The sequence below is a fragment of the Anas acuta genome, chromosome 3 (genome assembly GCF_963932015.1).
Source record: "Anas acuta chromosome 3, bAnaAcu1.1, whole genome shotgun sequence".
NCBI classification, from domain to species: domain Eukaryota; kingdom Metazoa; phylum Chordata; class Aves; order Anseriformes; family Anatidae; genus Anas; species Anas acuta.
Window position 1 is genome coordinate 92,517,021 of NC_088981.1, and position 18,107 is coordinate 92,535,127.

At 37.5% G+C, this 18,107-nt stretch overlaps 1 protein-coding gene across 34 annotated transcripts in view; it reads left to right on the forward strand.

The window, feature by feature from the left end:
- Positions 1–18,107, forward strand: part of DST (dystonin) — a 296,897-nt gene that overhangs the window by 141,714 nt on the left and 137,076 nt on the right. For 33 of the 34 annotated variants that reach the window (XM_068678323.1, XM_068678322.1, XM_068678298.1 and 30 more), the window contains 13 exons: positions 8,517–8,629; positions 8,761–8,867; positions 9,261–9,380; positions 9,950–10,045; positions 10,125–10,252; positions 12,973–13,066; positions 13,380–13,534; positions 14,398–14,860; positions 14,948–15,076; positions 15,290–15,367; positions 15,485–15,646; positions 15,752–15,856; positions 17,629–17,724. In XM_068678323.1, the coding sequence (XP_068534424.1) occupies positions 8,517–8,629; positions 8,761–8,867; positions 9,261–9,380; positions 9,950–10,045; positions 10,125–10,252; positions 12,973–13,066; positions 13,380–13,534; positions 14,398–14,860; positions 14,948–15,076; positions 15,290–15,367; positions 15,485–15,646; positions 15,752–15,856; positions 17,629–17,724 (1,846 nt within the window). Of the gene's footprint in view, positions 1–8,516; positions 8,630–8,760; positions 8,868–9,260; positions 9,381–9,949; positions 10,046–10,124; positions 10,253–12,648; positions 12,841–12,972; positions 13,067–13,379; positions 13,535–14,397; positions 14,861–14,947; positions 15,077–15,289; positions 15,368–15,484; positions 15,647–15,751; positions 15,857–17,628; positions 17,725–18,107 lie in introns of those variants that run through there. The other variant, XM_068678334.1, reaches the window with a different exon arrangement.

Below are 18,107 nucleotides of genomic sequence, written 5' to 3' on the forward strand. Positions count from 1 at the left end.
GTGGAAGAAGCAGTAGTGGAAGGAGGAATGCAAGCTGCACTGAACAGCGTGTCACAAAAAGAAGTAGCAGTGTGACTGCTCCATAAATGTTAAATAAAGTAAGAGGCTAATTTGGCATGATCACAGCAATTTTCTTTGGAAATAGTACAATGATAACTCAATACTTTGAAAATTACAAAGTGGGTGTTTATCAGTGTGGGGCATAGCACAGAGTGAGCTGGATTCCTGTGTGTGAAACAACTGTTCTGGTTTAGGACAAGCTGTTTTCAGCCTTACATGGGACGATATGACGTGTATGTATAGCTAGGTGAACACTAAGCTCCTGGACGGCAGTGCATATGGCATCCCTCTGATGTTAAAACATGTTGCAGCAGATCAGGTACTGACATGAATACATTCCTTAAGGGGAGGGATAGTGCTACCTCAATTTGCAGTAACATGTTGAGCACCCTGGGGGAATAAATGTGAAAGAAACCAAATATTACACAGTATCAAGGCTTAAAATGCTAGGGGATATGTTTTAAATAAAGAGATTAGTTGCTTCTGCTAGTTTTGGCTTGCCATTTTGTAAAGTGTAATTTATTGTTACCCACCTTTAACAAAAAGAAAATGTCAGTTTGGTTGTGTTTTCCCCTCCACCATTGTTCAGAAATGTGCGTGTTAACTGTTTTCAAGGGTTTTTGTTACATAGAAAAACCTAAGCTGGCATTAAGACTTGGCAATTTGGAAAAAGATGAGCAGCATTTAGGATAATTAAAGATATGGACAAAGAGATGCTTGCTTAATGTTATATTCCTGAGTATTCATGTGCATGTAGCTAATGGTTTTAGAAATATCAAGTAACTTCAGCTACAACTTAATTGAAGGCACTCAGAAAAATTGTGATGGCTATGGGTAGAAGTTGTATTAAAACAGGACTGGAAACTGGCCTGCAAATTTAACATCTTGTGTTGTGGTGATGTTTAGTCTTCATGGATGCTAGATGGAAGAATTCCAGGCAGCTGGGTTCATTAACTAAGAATAACACTTAAAATGATCCCTGTTATGTTGTGTTGGATCCTACTGCAAAGCAGCAGCTGAAAGAAAGATTACAGTTTAATTTTTGCAGCAACTGATAAAAACAAAGCTTTTTTCTTATTTTGACAAAATGGAAGTAAAGTGAAAAATAAGCTTTTGGATTGAATAGACAATATCTGGTTCAGGTTTCATGTCTCTTACTCTTTGATCAGTAAAGACCAGGACAGCTTAGGGTGCCAGAAGCCTTTGTTCAGAACGGCATGGCATCTGAGCAGTGGTGGTGGGTGTGCTGACAATAAATCAGGAGAGGTCTTGGTCTTCTGGCAATGCTTTTGACAAACTTGTGGCACATGGAGAAATGGTTGCTTCCAAGGCAGGATGGCACAAGGAGTCTTTGGGAAATCTTGGCATTGAACTCACTGTGGTAACTCACCCTTCTTCCGTGTTGATAACTGCATTAATCCCATTGGCAAGCTGATGTGTCAGACAGCCACCGTCAGGGTCTGCAAGGAGTTTTCTCACCAAGCAGAAGAGAAAAATCATTTGGTTGGGTTTCTTCATTGTCTTTTTGGTATTCAGACACTCCAAGGAAAAGTATGTGATTTATGGTTATTTCTGTAGATTGTACAATGTGGGTTGAGGTTAACAGCTATGAGCTTTTTCCTATTTAAATTTTATCATAGGCAAAAAATTGGCAAACTTGCTATACCAGTATGGTTTCTGTAATGATGTTTATCTCGTATTACAAAGAGAAGGTAAAATCTGGCTTTGAAGATGATGAAAAGAAGGAAAAAGATGGTTTCTAGTTTCATTCATGCATATAGCAATCTTGAAACCTTCGTCACAACCCTAGTGCCAAGTTATGATTAGGTTTTGTCAGGCAGTTTTCTAAAGCTGAGCTCCAGATTTAACTAATAGGACTTTGATCTTACAATGCCTCAGTTGAGTCTTTATCTGGACCAACTGATGTGACAAGTTACAGGTAACGTTTTGCTGTGCTAACAAAGGTGGGGCATGAGGCTTCATTTTTTTTTCCACTTTTTAACTTTTTTTAAACTCAGTGCTTGTCAAATTAAGGACATACACAATATAAGGAATAATCTGAATTATCTGCATGTATTGTTAGGGAGACTAAGTTAGTAAATAAGGAAAAACAGCCCTCACATGCCCTTTCTTTTTGGTGCAGTTAAAACATTCTTTTCCAATTAGAAGTTTTAATAGAGCATGCTAGGGTGTCTGTGGAATAGACAGGAAATGTACCAGTGGTGTCTCTTTATTACAGTATTTGCAGGTCACCATCAGTTGAATGTTTTTATTTATTTATTTTTTAATTATTCAACATACCTGAAAATTTAGAGCAGAAATTAAGAAAAAGATACACAAATGAGAGTGGAACAGTCCAGATCACATGAGAATTTTACAACTCTTGAGGGCATAAAAAGACAGGATTGTTCATCTTTAGAGGCATTGAATGAAATCTATAGGGGCACATAAAATAATGAATGGTACAGGCATTCCTCCCATACCACAAGAGAAGACAACAAGAAAAAAAAAAGTGTACAAGTCATAATGATCATGTGAAATACGTTAGCACAGTATGTCATTGAGTCCTAGGGATCTGTTGAGCTTGAGAAAAAAATTTGCCACATACTTGAGAATGCTGTGCAGACCCCTGCACAACAGCATGCTTTTTGGTATGTCATAGTTGTAAGGAAAAACTTCTATAATTCTGATTAAGTCTAATTCTGAAGTGTTGCCTAACCTTAGTGGTGACTCTGCTCAACCTGACCCAGTGGGTGGGGAAATTTTTGTGTCTCCATGTCCTGCGTTAGTTGAAAATGTAAAGTCTATGGTTGAACACACATTTGTTAGTCTTGCATTTGAGATTACGTGAAATATTGTCTATATTTCTCCCCAGAACATGATATTTCTGATAAGTAATAAAATAGTTATGTAAATCTCTTCAAAATATCTGTGTGAATTGACCAATATTAAAGGATTTTATGGAGTACTTTTCACCTGCTTTCACCTTTAAACTTCCAGTAAAGTGCTAAAAGATGAGCTACTAGATAAGACATATCATGCCTCTATTTAGTTTTGGTGGTAAATGTTTGGTAGCCTTTTTGACCTTGTTTCATTAATTGAATGAGAAATTCTTCAAGAACTCCTAAGCGAATCTTCAATAGTCATTGTTAACAAGTGTCTGAGAGCTGGTCTCTGCATTTCAAATGTACAGCCGTGCTTCTTATTCCTTATGTTTCTGAGATGTGTCAGTCTCAAAACATGCATGCTCAGTGAGGCATAACATCTCATGACAGCTCTGCAACTACCTAAACTTCTACTCAGTGCAGTCAGTGGAATATACAGATGGGTTTGGATCCCTCTGAAGTAATACTCGGATTCTGGATAGCTTGCTTGGTAGGTTGTACTGGATGTGTTGGTCGCTGACTGTAATGAAATGTGTGTGCACACTGGCAGATGGACACCTGAATTTAGGTGTCTGGATCTGGAGCTGAATCCCACTCCTTGTCACCTTCCTCATCTGCATGTATGTATAAGAGAGATCTTGGGGTCTCTTAGGGAAGCATAAAAGCTGTGTGCCTTCAAATCTTTCTCTTTTTTGTCATGTCTGGGTGAATCTGTTAAACTTAAGAAGAACCAAAACCCGTCCCCATAAGCATTATTATGTTCTACAATTACTTATCTTGTGAATGTTGAAGGCTGATTACTGATGATAAGACCTGGCTGTACATTACTGTGCACAAGCCTTTCTTTCTGGGCAGCTCCACCCCATGGTGTTGTAACTAGAGATTACAAGCCCTGCCTGTCCCCTGACCTCCTATTCGCTCTGAGGGACAGATGCAGCCAGTTCTTTGTTTAGATACTCCATCACACTTGGCTCCCTGTTGTATCTCTCATGTTCTGGTTTCTAGCTAACCTAAGGAATAGGAAGGAGTTGGTATAGACTAAATCATAAATGCATTTTGCTTCATCATCTCATCAGTGGAGTTACCTGGGAAAGTAACAGGAGATGTGTTAAGAGAGAGAGAGTTGAAATTTCAGTTACTCATCCTCCAATTCCTTTGTTTGCTTTCTTTCTGCTATGAATCAAAATCTCTAGATTATGTATTTCTTACTGGTTCCTTCTGAAATGTGGTGATTCCTGTCTGATTGAGAAGTCCCTCTATTCTTAAGGGCTTTTTTAAATGGCTATGTGTTCTGGTGTGGTCTTCTTGTGTCCCTGTCTGTGAACAATGAAACAAAGAATCTGTTTACTTTTATAGGCATTTTCTAATTACAGCAATGGAGAAGCTAACTAGGCTACAGAATCACATACATCTGTACTCTGCATCTTCAGTCCTGTTCCCTCTGTGAGCTGAGCCTGGAACTCACTGTGTTAATTTTTATGCTCAGTAAGGCAGGAAAGAAACATCCTTTAACACTAAGCATTACTCAGACGCCATCCAAATTTTTGAACAAAGCAAAGTTTTGCGGATTAAACAGTTTAGATTGTTCATGTAAATAACTCCAGGATTGTCCGGAATCCCTTTAAACTCATTAACCATATTTTTGTGTAGAATATTGCTCAGATTTCAGTAACGTTTAACATGGCTGTAATTGGGAAAGCATCATCAGGGAACAGTGAAGAGAAGGATGTAGTTTTTTCATCATTGGCTGGGAAAATAAAAGTTCAGCCAAACTGGAAATGTTTTTCCAGTTTGAAATATCAAATCTCATTCAAATCTGACCTTTTGTATTAATGGACAAATTTTGTAGTTTCTAGTTTGGATCTTGAACTGTTTTACTTGGTACTAAGCTCTGACTATTGGAAAATCTGTGTGCCCAACTTCCTTTATGATGCATGACTCTTTCATTTCAAGGAGCATTTGCAGAGTAGAAAGCTTACACATGATAGATGTAGCTCTTTCGTTAAAAAACAAACCTTGTTTTTTTATGCACTTATGCAAATAGGGATCACTTGCTTCTCATTGTGGTACTATATAATGTTTTCTGGAATTGTTTGGAATTTGGTCAGTTTCCTAGTTGAAGAGGCATTAATCACACATTTTTTTTCCTCAGTTCTAATACAAGTTATGTCTAATTTCTAACACCTACTCTAAGACCTGGGATGGCAGGCACCAAACCTGTTATGAGTTAAACAATTAGTGACTCACTGCATGGAAAGCAAACACCTTGACTTAGGTGGGGCCGTAGCAGGAGCATCTCTTTTGCATGGAATGTTCCAAGTCTCCTTGTGTTTGGGATGTTTATGTGTGCTTTTGGATGGCAAGGGCCCAGCCTGCTGAAAAATGTGCTGGAAGATGACTCACAGTATTATGACAGAAGCTAGAGTCACCGTCTCTTACTTGAAAATGATTTAGTTTGTTCATAACTGTGTATAAAACCATCTAATAGGGCTATGCAAATTAATGTAAAGTTCAATTATAGTAAATGACAAATAACAGTCATCTACAAACCTTGCGTGTTTTCTCTTTTGCCTTAAAAATTGAAATGTTTTCCACGATGGGTGATGCTGTTAAAACTAGTGTTTACGTCGATTAAGACACCTAAATCAGTACAATTAAATTGTATAGGGTTATTCACCATACCTGCAATTAAAGCAGTATTTCAGAATTCACTTGAGAAATGAAGTATTGAAGATATTGGGAAGTATTTGTGAGGCTTCCTAACGCAGCACCAGAGAGCACAGCACTGCTCACAGCACCTGTGCTCAGTGACACTGATCCTTCAGAGGAGGATGGGCATCGGGATCGGAGCAGAGATCCCTGTGAGCATGCTCAAATGCAAATTCCCAGGCACTGAGGTAGTGGGCACATCTCTCTGCAGGCTCCCAGCAGAAAAAAAAACACCAGTTGTTGATATTTAAAATCATGAGAAAGCGCTCTTAAACAAAATGAACAGTTCTTGATTTCGTAAGCCATGATTTTGGATGAATTTGTGGTGGTTAAGAAAAAGTCTTTTTACCGAGAGGTCAAAACAAACCAAAAAAGAGGTACTCTCCTCTTTTTCTCTATGCTTTGTACTTCCTTTGGCAAGTACCAGGTGCTTGTGCATTTAAGTCATACCTGTCCTTTCCCTTCTGTGTGCCATCTGTGGGCTTGGTCCCAACCAGCTGTTGAGCCTTGTTTCTGCTTGACAAAACTCAAAGACAAACACTTCTAAGACATAGAGAAACGCTGTCTTGTGTAGTGTTTTCTGATAGATCAAGACTTCAGACAATACAGACTAGTAAATTAGGTCAGAATGCTCTGCGGTAAGTGCATAATTAATTGGAAATCATGTGGTATCCAGTGCAAGTTTCCATTGTTTCTTAAGGAGAACTTGAACAATTCTGGCTGGTGCGAGTTGCAGGGATGGGAAAGTGTTTGAAACGGGAGGCATCTCACAGAGGATGCTGTTGTTAAGTTTGGGGTGAAGCCCCAGCAGCTATGCAGAACGGTGTCTTCATGCCAACAATGACAGCTGGTTTTTCCTTGATTTCTTTTTAACCTGTGTCACTGCGAGAAGAGCCTTGCCTCTTATTCATCTAATTTAAAGCATTATTCTAAAGGAGATTCTGATGTCAGAGCGCTTGCAGTTTGCAGCTTGTTTTCAGGGAACAGACAGGGCTTTTTCAGCAACTTGTCCTTTCTTGTTCTGAGAGTTGGCAATTGAACAGGCAGCACAAATGATGCTGGGCCATTGCTACCAAGCGTGAAACCAATGTAAAGAAAGCAGGTGAAAAAAATAATGAAGGCAACAGTGTTTGCTTACAGAAACCTGCTTATCTCATAAAAACTATGGTGTGAAAGCAACTTTTATTATTCATAACACCTCTGTTAATGTTGTTGAAATAGGAGACTGGGCTGCTCCGTTTCCTTTTCTACTGTTGTCCTTAATTTCTCCTGGCTTCTCGGTACTGCTAAGTTTAACAGACAATAATGTTTTCATGGCATTGTTTTCACTGCAATGAAATTCAGAGAATAATGGTATGAGCTTGATCACGCTCCCACTAAGCATATTGGAAGCGGAAACTCCCGCAGGTTTACAAGGATCATGTTTCTTTTTACACCGCTTAAGTTTTATTATTAATTGAACTTTCTTTCAAAAAGGAGTAGGTGCAGTTTTAGTATCTGTCTTACAAACCTGTCTTCTACAGAACACAAGGACAGCAGTGAATCTAAATGTCTGGAAAGGAATTTCTACTTACAGTAATCTTATAGTTAGTTTAAAGACAAGCTTGTATCGATTTTTCTAAAGCTAATGCCATTTGGGGATCAAGGCAATCGGGGGTATTGACAAATGAAATGTGATTGTTAGTCTTGAAAAATATAATTATTTTAACAGGATTATTTCTCTCTCTTGTTTTGCAATTATTTAAAGGTTCTGCTAAAAATAAGAAAGTAGTTATTTATTACTAAAGTTTATATATTTTTTTATATATATATACATATATATATTTTGTTTTAGGGTTTTGTTGTTGGTTTTATTTTCCCCCAATGTGGGTCTGGTTTTCAGTAGCTTAGAATTTCAGTAGCAAAGTTTTCAGGGCCTTGTGACGGGTTGGCTTAAGTGGGATGAGTTTAGTGCTCAATATCCTTTAGAAATCCCTTCTTCCTTTTACTTGTTATGGCTAACAGGACTGCAGCTAGTGCAGAAGACAGACAGTAACACCGTCTGCACTGAGAACTGCAAGATCTAAAAACCTGCCATCACATAGCAAAACCTGAAGGATAGTATTAATATTTAATTAATTTAGTTTGAATTTTGCATCACTTTAAAATATTAAAGTAGTGGTGTTGATACAGGATAATAGGTAAAGACCTTAAAACTGTGTATAGGTGGGTTTTGCTTAGGACAAGTATCCCATTAAAACAAAAGTGTTGTGGCTGGCAGTAGAGTTCAGAAGGAAGATGGAAGGTGCTAGTGTGTGGGGCTGAGGGTTGTCCACAGGAGAACTGGCAGCAACATTTATCTGAAAGCAGGACTTCATCAAAGCCCTGTAAGAATACTTGCCTCCAGGTTAAAGTGAGGTTACTGTGACTGAGCTATTTTCCGTATGGATTATCATGAAAAATGTGTGCTGAAGGGTTTGGTGCAGAGTGCTATAATCTTGTAAAGGCAGTAGAAATGAAATTCCTCATATAGAGCGGTCCTAAGAGAAAAGTGAGCTTAACCTCCTCAAGAGCAGTGGAAAGGACAAGGCAAGATAGTACAATGCATACGAATAAATAAGAACATAGGGATGCATAAAAAGGGTGGTTAGAAAGGTCAGCTGGTAGATGGAAGGAAGAACTGACAGTATTGTGGTTGTCTGCTGCTTGTGTTTATCACTTAGCTCTGACCTCAGCTCATTCACATATTTTTAATGAAATCTTTTTTTTTGATGAAAACTGTGTTACTGTATCCTTCCGTGGTTACAGATTGAATTACTAACGCTGCGCTGATTTAAAACTGGAAAAGAGTTGTAATCAAGTATTACTGTTTTTATTTGGCAGGCCGGACCTGATAGACATGAATACCGTTGCTGTTCAAAGCAACCTTGCAAATTTAGAACATGCTTTTTTTGTAGCAGAAAAACTCGGTGTTGCCAGACTTCTGGATCCTGAAGGTAAGATCGCTTCAAAGGACTTTGTTGCTAAAACCCTAGCAGTAAAATAAAGTCCAAACTGCTGGTTGTTGCACATCTGTGGGCATCTTTACAACTATGTTGTAAAGCACTGTTCTGTCTTGCTCTTCTAGATGTTGATGTTTCCTCACCTGATGAGAAATCAGTAATAACTTATGTGTCATCACTTTATGATGCATTTCCCAAAGTACCAGAAGGTGGTGAAGGCATTGGTGCAAATGTAAGTAGGAGAAAAATACTTGTGCAGTGTGCCAGCATCATAAATGATTCTTGGTTCAGCTCTAGAATGATAGCTGGATCTTCCATAGTCCAAGTTCTTACTTTCCAGCCCTACATTCAGACCTAAGTTGTGCCTCTTTGATTCTTCTAAATTTGAAAACGAAAAACAAAAAAAAAATAAATGTTTTCAGTGGAAATATTTGGACTAACATGGAATAGTACAAATGAGATATTTGGAAACTTTAGGTGAGTTGTAACGAGCAAATACATTTTTCAGAATTAGGGAGTTTAGAAGTCTCTTTTCTATGTGTTTGAAATCCTCTTCAAAGGTTAAACAAAGCAGAGTTCTTGGATGATTTTCTTTTGATCTGTAATCTGTGCTGTGCTTTGGTAGGATGTTGAAGTCAAATGGGTTGAGTATCAGAATATGGTGAACTACCTCATGCAGTGGATCAGACACCATGTTACAATAATGTCTGACAGAACGTTTCCCAACAATCCTGTGGAGTTGAAGGTAAGATATGACATCTTAAACTCCTTATTGGAATGGCACTTTATCATACTTACTCAAAGCATGCTTGAACAAATGAAGGGCTTGTTGATTTATGCAGTCAAAGCAGCTGTAGAACAGTATCATCATAGCAATATAGTTTTTTATTAAGTAGTTTTTAGGTGACCTTTGCAGGATTTCTGACATGCAGTGTTAAAAATGTTAGAGATGGGGTAGGTTGGGTCTATAGATAGATTTTATAACCCTTCTTAAGATCTCCTTAGATAGCTTTGTAAGATAGATTTATTTTTTTTTTAATAAGAGAAGAAAAATGGTATCATGTTGAAGCTCACTTGTCTGAAGATCACTTGAAAATCTATTCCCTAAACTTGTCTAGGACAAAAAAAGCATTGCTAAGACATGAACGATCAAAAGCAAATCTTTAGCTTATCACAGATCATTTTCATGGAACTTAAGTAGAACAGTATTAGAACATAAGTTTATAAAGAATCTTAGAAGAGGGTTTAGGAAGTAAGGAAGGTTATATTCACTGTAAGTAAAAATTGTTTTTTTTTTTTTTTTTGTTTCTGTAGGCACTTTATAATCAATATTTACAGTTTAAAGAAACAGAAATTCCACCAAAGGAGATAGATAAATCAAAAATAAAACGTCTATATAAACTGCTGGAGGTAAGTTTTAACATGCATTGAAATACATAAAAGTTCCCTTTTGGAGGCTTAAAATAACAAATATGTATGAATTTTTAAGGTCTGGATAGAATTTGGACGCATCAAACTTCCTCAAGGCTATCATCCAAATGATATAGAAAAAGAATGGGGAAAACTTATTATTGCCATGCTGGAAAGAGAGAAGACCCTTCGGCCTGAAGTAGAGAGGTATGCTAGTGAACATCTGACAGGATTGGTTAATATATCTTCTGTTATTTTACCCAGTATTGAAAATCATGAATGTTTTATTCCATTGTAATATCCACGTTGTTTTTCTATTTCTATTCCTGTTGAATAATTCTGATTTGTTCAAACCTGAACTTCTCTATGTGTTTTGTAGAAGCAGGTCCAGGTATACTTGGATGATCTCAGAGGGTCATAATGAATAGTATATGTTCCTCGGATCATCAAAGCACTTAAACACAAATATAATGTCCTCTTTGTACAATTGGTCAGGGCCAGGTTGATACCACTTCATTGTCTCGCTTGGACTCTATTCCATATAAGCAACACCCTCATTCTTTACACAAAATGTGTAATTCACTTGCACAAGTCCTATTCTGGAATTATCTAAAAGTTGATTGTGCTCAAAAACACACAAAGAGTTCAGACATGCAAAGTGCATAGTAGTCTTCCATGGCAGAGGAATGTGTGATGCTGTTTTGTACATCATTAATAACATACCAAGCATGTTTAAATCTTAATGCAGCCTTAGAGCATTTCTGCTTTTTAATGGTACCTCTTTTGAGTTCTGTAGCAGAAACAGAGGCTACCATCCATTAATTCAAAAAATCATGTTATTTAACCCTAAATTAAATGATTCTTTGGGCTCCTACCTGGCTCTGTGTTCATTCTGCTTAAATTCAAGCATCCAAAGGAGGCACCTAAGATCTAAATCACTTTCTAGAGAAATCTGGCACTGACTTTCCAGTGACAATAGGGTTTGGGCACCTGATGTTAGGTGTGAAGAATCCAGACCACTGTGTAGTAAGTCCTCAGAAAGACAGATTTTAAGAGAAGATCTCAAAGAGAGTTGGAGTTGATTAGATATGGATCATGCTCACAAAATATGTGTCTTCCTTACAAAAGCAGGAGCATGACTGAAATGGCAGATTCAATGGGAGGTACTGCTTTACAGTATCCCTGTGGTAACTGCTGTGAAATAAATTCCTATAGAGGAATTCAAAGTTGTCCCCACCATGTAGAGCAGAACACTGGAAAGCAGTGGTGGAAATACAGCCTGCCAGATCTTGTAGGCTAATCTGTTCTAACATGCCAACAGCAAAGTTAGCGCCTGCCTTCACCAGAAGGAATTCTATTCATAATTGCAGAAAGTTGGATTATCTTAGTTGGGAGTGTATGTAAATGACATTAGTTTATTTCTTTTCTAGTCAGATGGATGGAAGACAGATAAATGTAAATGCGCATAAACTTCTTCCCATATTTCAGGATTGGTGGACACACTTAAAAGTGACAGATTGTAAGGTGATAGTCATGGCAAAAATGTGACCTTAGCTAATACAGAAATTTGGTGAGCAACTAAAACTTTACCTCTACGTCTGGTGAATACATCTGAAAGTATCAACAGAGACAAACAGCATGTGGCCAGACTGGTGGGTGGGATCGAAGTTAATACAATGTCAGTGAGGAGAGTGCCAGACTGAGTCCCAGTTTGCAAAACTAGCAGGGTTTGAAATTGCCACAGGGGTGTGTCTGTGCCTTTGCCATGCTCCTCTACTTGAACACAGTCATCTGATGTTGTGGGAGAGGTTTTTAGGAGATGCTAAAAGCAGGAGGTGAATTACTGAAGAAATTACCCAAACCCTCAAGTCCAGGTTAAAATATTAACTTAAGGGCAGTGATCAGAGTTTTCTTATTTGTTTTGTGGTCAAGACAGCAAGAAGCAATTAGCTGTGTGTATGGAAGACGTTAAAGGGAAATTTGCAGGAGGACAGATTAGTGGAACAGGGCAGTTAGTAAACATGCATACTTGGACAGTGGAGTAATGATGGTGGGTTGGATGGTGTACAGGTGTCTAAAATTAACTTGGTAAGAGCTGATTAACTGTGATATTCCTGCAGTTTTACTGTGCAGTTCCATTTGAAAGAAAAGGAATCAGCCCAGCCTGAAGTTTCTACACCATGCAGTGGAGCGTGGAGTTCTAACTTTGGTCCTTCTTGAAACTTTTCATTCAAGAGTCTGAGAAACACGTTAAAGACTTCTTTAAATTCTTATTTGGCTTATAGACATTTTGTGACACTTAAATAAAATATTTGGTGCGTCTGTTTCCTAGAGACGCCCTAGTGTTACTGCCTAGTCTGTACTTGCAAAGCTTTAATGCAAGGTTAGGGAAGCCAAAAGTGAGGCGGCGTACATAGCCCCAGGTAAAATACTTTGAAGAGCTGGCAGAATATTAATTACTGGGTTTTGAATATGCATTACTGGAGCCTATTTAAAGAAGGAGTGCTAGGTGTTTCAAAACCAGTAGTGAAATTTCATCCCTAGAAGCTGTACATTTTGTAGGAGTTTTATTTTTTTCATTTTTCAGCAAATGTAAACAGCCAGAAGGACCGTGGTCTGGATGTAAAAATGAACAGCACTAGTTACAGCTATCATAGCAGCGATTCGCTGTTTAGCAACAGTACTAGTGCTCGAACCAGCGTTGACTCTAATGAGAATTTTCTTTCTGTTAATTGTGGTCCCACATTGATTAAATCTTGTATAAGCTTTGGTAATGCCACCTTAGAAGGAAACAGGTAACTTGGCATTTGTATCTGTGCTCTGTGGTTGCTGGTTTTTGCTATTCTTCATTTGTTTGAAGTTATATATGTACAGTAGATATAAATAGCATTAATACTTCTTTTTCCAAAATTCCTGGGATCACCTAGGTTGGAAATGCTGCAGCAGATTGCAAACAGAATTCAGCGGGACAGCCGGAGCTGTGAGGACAAACTGATACTTGCCCGGAATGCTCTGCAGTCTGTAAGTCAGTCACTGATTTTACTTGTTTGTCTTCATGAACTTGCTTAAAAAAAAAAATCTGTAGCATTTTTAAGTGCATACTTAATAACTGATACTTTTATTTTTGCTGTACTGTTATCATTAGTTTATTATTCCTACAAGAAAATATAAAAAATTACCTTGAATGGGTTCTGTTGAATTTTTTGTTGGTAGTTAGATAAAGTTCTTTACAGTTGTTTTAAGTATAGAAAAAAAATTCAAAAAATCGGTTTCTTACAGCTTATTTCTCTTTGATTTAGCTGCAGGGCTTAATGGCTTTCTTCTGTTCATTCAGGACACCAAGCGATTAGAGTCAGGGCTTCAGTTCCAACATGAAGCAGAGATAGCTGGGTATCTTCTTGAATCTGAGAACCTTCTCCGCCAGCAAGTGATTGATGCCCAAATTCTTATTGATGGAAAATACTATCAGGCAGACCAGCTCGTGCAGAGGTACTTTACAATATATTTATATCAATAAATTAATCTCCCAAATAAGGATATCCATTATGGACATCATTTTCAAATCTTCATGTCTATGGATAAGCTTCAGTCTGTCACTTAGTACCCAAATAAAGGTTCCAGGTGGTTACATTGCCCACAAACTTTATTGAAGATGAGGAAGTGTTTGTGATCATCTGTGAAAACGAAGTAATTCACAAAAAGATGACTTAAATGTTAAAGTTTCCTGATATCTGAGTATAAAGATGTTAGCTGGTTTTATTGCAGATAAAATGGTTTTAGATTCACTACCTTCGGTTTTAAAAAGGGAGGTGAGATTTCTCATGATAGCTGTAGGTATCTTAGCAGGTAGTAAGAGGAGTAGCATTAGCTTATGTGTGTCAGTGTGTACAGTCTTAGGAGAAAGATATGTTTAAACAGCATAATTCAATTTTATGAAGAAGTAGCTCTAAAGTTTGTCAGGATTCATTCTGGACTGGGTAAGATAAGTACATAGCAGCTACTTAACAGCAAACTGCAAGTAATTTTATCTACCACAACATGTAGAATCTTGTATAATTTCTGCTCTGGTAATTGTTCCCTGGTATTGTGTATGGTACGCCCTAATGCCCATACCATGCTGATTTTGTGTGTCATTGCCTGACTTCTGCATCTGCTATCTGTATTCATAGAAGTCAAAGCTGACATAGCCTATACTTTCTGATACAAATGCTTATTTATAAATATTTAAGTAGAACTGAAGTGTAGGAGATCATGTGAATTCATATTGCTGTTCAGTTCAGCATGATGAAGCTATAATAAGCATTCAATGAAATTATTTTCTTTTATTTAATTTTATTCTTTTATTTTAATAGGGTTGCAAAACTTCGTGATGAACTGATGGCCATACGTACCGAATGTTCTTCCGTGTACAGCAAGGGACATGCACTGACAACAGAGCAGACAAAGCTGATGATATCAGGAATAACTGAAAGCTTAAACTCAGGATTTACAACAAACCTAACCCCTGAATTAAATGCTGCAATGACCCAAGGTTTAACACCTTCTTTGACTTCTTCCAGCTTGACATCTGGCCTCTCATCAGGTCTTACTTCCAGGATGACACCAGCCATCACTCCTGCTTACACACCTGGCATCCCACCACGGTTAATCCAAAGCTATGTTACAGGAGTAGACAGTGGGACTCTTCAAACACTCAAACTGATGCAAATCAGAAAACCTCTTATGAAATCAGCTTTTGTGGATCAGAATTTAACAGAAGAAGAGGTGAACATGAAATTTGTCCAGGACCTATTGAACTGGGTGGAAGAAATGCAGGTAGCAATCTTCATAGAAATAGTCTGCTTCTAATTGTTACATTTACTGCTTGTAGATCATGGCTAACTTTTCCTTCTTCTTGGTAAGGTGCAACTTGATCGGGCAGAATGGGGATCAGATTTACCAAGTGTTGAAAGCCATTTAGAAAATCACAAAAATGTCCACAAAGCTATTGAAGAATTTGAATCCAGCCTTAAAGAAGCTAAAATGAGTGAGGTATAGCACCATATTCTTTATCTCTTCAGTTACTTTCTTGCCAAATGACCCATAAAGTCCTGTGGAGTTACAGAATTGTGTTTGGGTTTCACAGTCTTACTTATTTCTACTTCTGATCTCTAAATGACGTATCATGAAATCAAGAGATCTAGTGGTTGAGAGTAACTTATCATGTCTGTTTTCTTGTCTTTTGACCTCATATACCAAATACAGATCCAAATGACTGCCCCTCTTAAACTCAGTTATGCAGAAAAATTGCACAAACTGGAGAGTCAGTATTCAAAACTCTTGGTAAGTTTCTCAGTATGTTTTTGAGGTTTAGCTTTTCTGTATACATCATCTATGAAAAGGGGTGAGTTTTAAATTCTGTTTTTTCCTAATCTTACTTCTTTTTCCTTTTTAATAAAGAACACATCAAGAAATCAGGAAAGACATCTAGATACTCTTCACAATTTTGTGTCTCGTGCTACTAGAGAGCTGATATGGCTGAACGAAAAAGAAGAGGAAGAGGTTGCATATGACTGGAGTGAAAGAAACCCCAATATAACAAGAAAAAAGGAATACCATGCGGTATGTATTGCTAGTATAATCCAGAGGGAAAAAATTAGTCCTCTTTAATAATTCAACAGGTTTCTAAAATGTTTGTGTTTATTTTTTGTTTTTGTCTGGAAAAAGGAATTAATGAGAGAACTTGATCAGAAAGAAGAAGTAATTAAATCAGTACAAGAAATAGCAGAGCAACTGCTTCTTGAAAATCACCCAGCTAGGCTAACCATTGAGGTAAGTTAGTAAAACAGCACACAAACAAGAAAACAATTTTGTGATTTAATAGACCATAGATTATGGAGGAAAAGAAGGAAAGTGCTTACTCATAGGAAATTAAGCAACAGAAGTCTGAATAATGGGGCCTTTATTTCCTCTTCAGTATCTCTGTTGTAACTCCATCTTCCAGTTTCCGAAAAGTATTAACACTTCTGTAAAATTATGGTTATGTATTGGACTGCTTAGATAAAATCCCACTGAAGTCTAAAATTAACATTTCAGAATTTGATCTGTACAGACATTTCTCCTGCTGGGCATGCATGCAGCTTCTGTAGTTATTGAAGGAGCCTGCACTGGTATGCTGAGGTCACAGAACAGTCCTTACATGGTTTCTCTCCTGTTGGATTCAAAGGTGTTTCAGTAGTGCATTTCCAGTCACTTACTGTATATATTGCTTCCTGGTAATGGTTTAGGGTTGGTTTCATAGCCTTTATGTCAGTAAGTTATGAAATGTGTTTGTATTTTAAAAATCAGATCAGGTGATGTGAATTACTGCGGGTTTGAACTAAGCTCTATATGATGGGTAAACTGTTTACAGAAAATTTATTGTAGCTGGTGTAGGGACATAACAAGTTTCCACAGGGAAATGTTGAATACTTCTCCCTATAGATTTTCAAGAAAAGAATAAATACAAACAGTGGGTGGTAAAAATGGAAAGAATAACAAACAGTTTTATTATATACGAATGAAAAAGGCAGAGAGGATGGATTTTTGTGGTTCTTCACCTCAGTGAGTTTATGTCAATATAAACTGGAAACAGATGAAGAAAAATCCTTCCTTTCTTCCTTCTCACTACATATACTTTTATTATAATACATGATTTTTTATTTAATCTGTAGAATTACATTCCTTAAAAGTACATGCTGCTACTAATGGATAATCAGTATATGCATAGAAATATAAAAATATACGTAATATATTAAAGATGCATGCTATGAAACTAGGCCATCACAGTGAAGATGCGTATGTAGGTTATGATGTCTGCAATAATGCTATATTGGGAAATGAAAAAACAATTCTTAAATTGATGCCTTCTGTGCAGAAAAATTTATGCGTTAATGGATCAGCTTGAGATTCATTGAAGCCAACGTAAAATCTTTGAATTCCGTGAGAATCACACAGAATTCCCAAACTGAGACTTTTGGCTGCTTTTATCAAGTCAAGAGTCCCCTCTGCTGGTGAATATTAGAAGAGTGCATCTCCAGTGACAGCACTGCAGTCAGCACAGGAGGCATCATTCAAATAGGGCCGCATTCTTGAAAATCTTTACAACACGTACACAAAATTACATATTGCAGCATGTCGTGAATTATTATTTTTATTGTGTACTCAGTATTGCTTTAATATCTGATTTGTATGGAGGCAGGTGTCCAGCTATTCAAACAAGTAAATACAGCAATGGAATCATAAACTGGTTTAGGCTAGCGTAACCTCAGGAAATCTAATCCAGTCCCTGCTGAAAGCAGTATCAGGGCTGAATCCTGAATGCATCCGAGGATGGTGATTCCCCAGTCCCTCAGGGAAGGTTTTCTGATATTTGACCATGCTGTAATGGCAGGTTTTTTCTCACATTTATTAGGAATTTTCTTTGTTGCAGCTTGCTTTTCATGGGTAGGGTGTTCAAGTTTAGATGCTTGTGTTTGCAACATTACTTTTATGTTGTCTAAACTCTGTAAATGTATCTATGCTTTAATTTTCATTTCCTTTTGTAAAATCTGTCTCCCTTAAAGGCCTATAGAGCTGCAATGCAGACACAATGGAGCTGGATTCTTCAGCTCTGTCACTGTGTTGAACAGCATTTGAAAGAAAATGCTGCATATTTTGAGGTAAGGAAATAAGTCAATATAAGTGTGAAATGTTTTAAGCTGTGACCACAGTCAAAAAGTTCCATTATGACTGAAAATGCTAGTTGCTCTCTCACAGTAGGAGTAGAATTGGAATGTATCATGTACAATTATTAGATGATGAACGGTACTCCCACAGCGTTGCCACATCTGCATTGACTTCCCTGTAGCTATATCAGTTCAGAACAGATGAAAATCTGGTCTGATGTTTTAAAACAAGGCCATAACTACAAGCAGAGAATCTGAGAAAGAAGCTGTGTTCTCTCCATGTCATACAGAACTGCAGTCAATAAAGCTCTTGTGGCTGGATGTAGAGGTTAATGATGGCCAAGGCAGAACATGTTCCAGGTTGTTGCTCCAGGAGA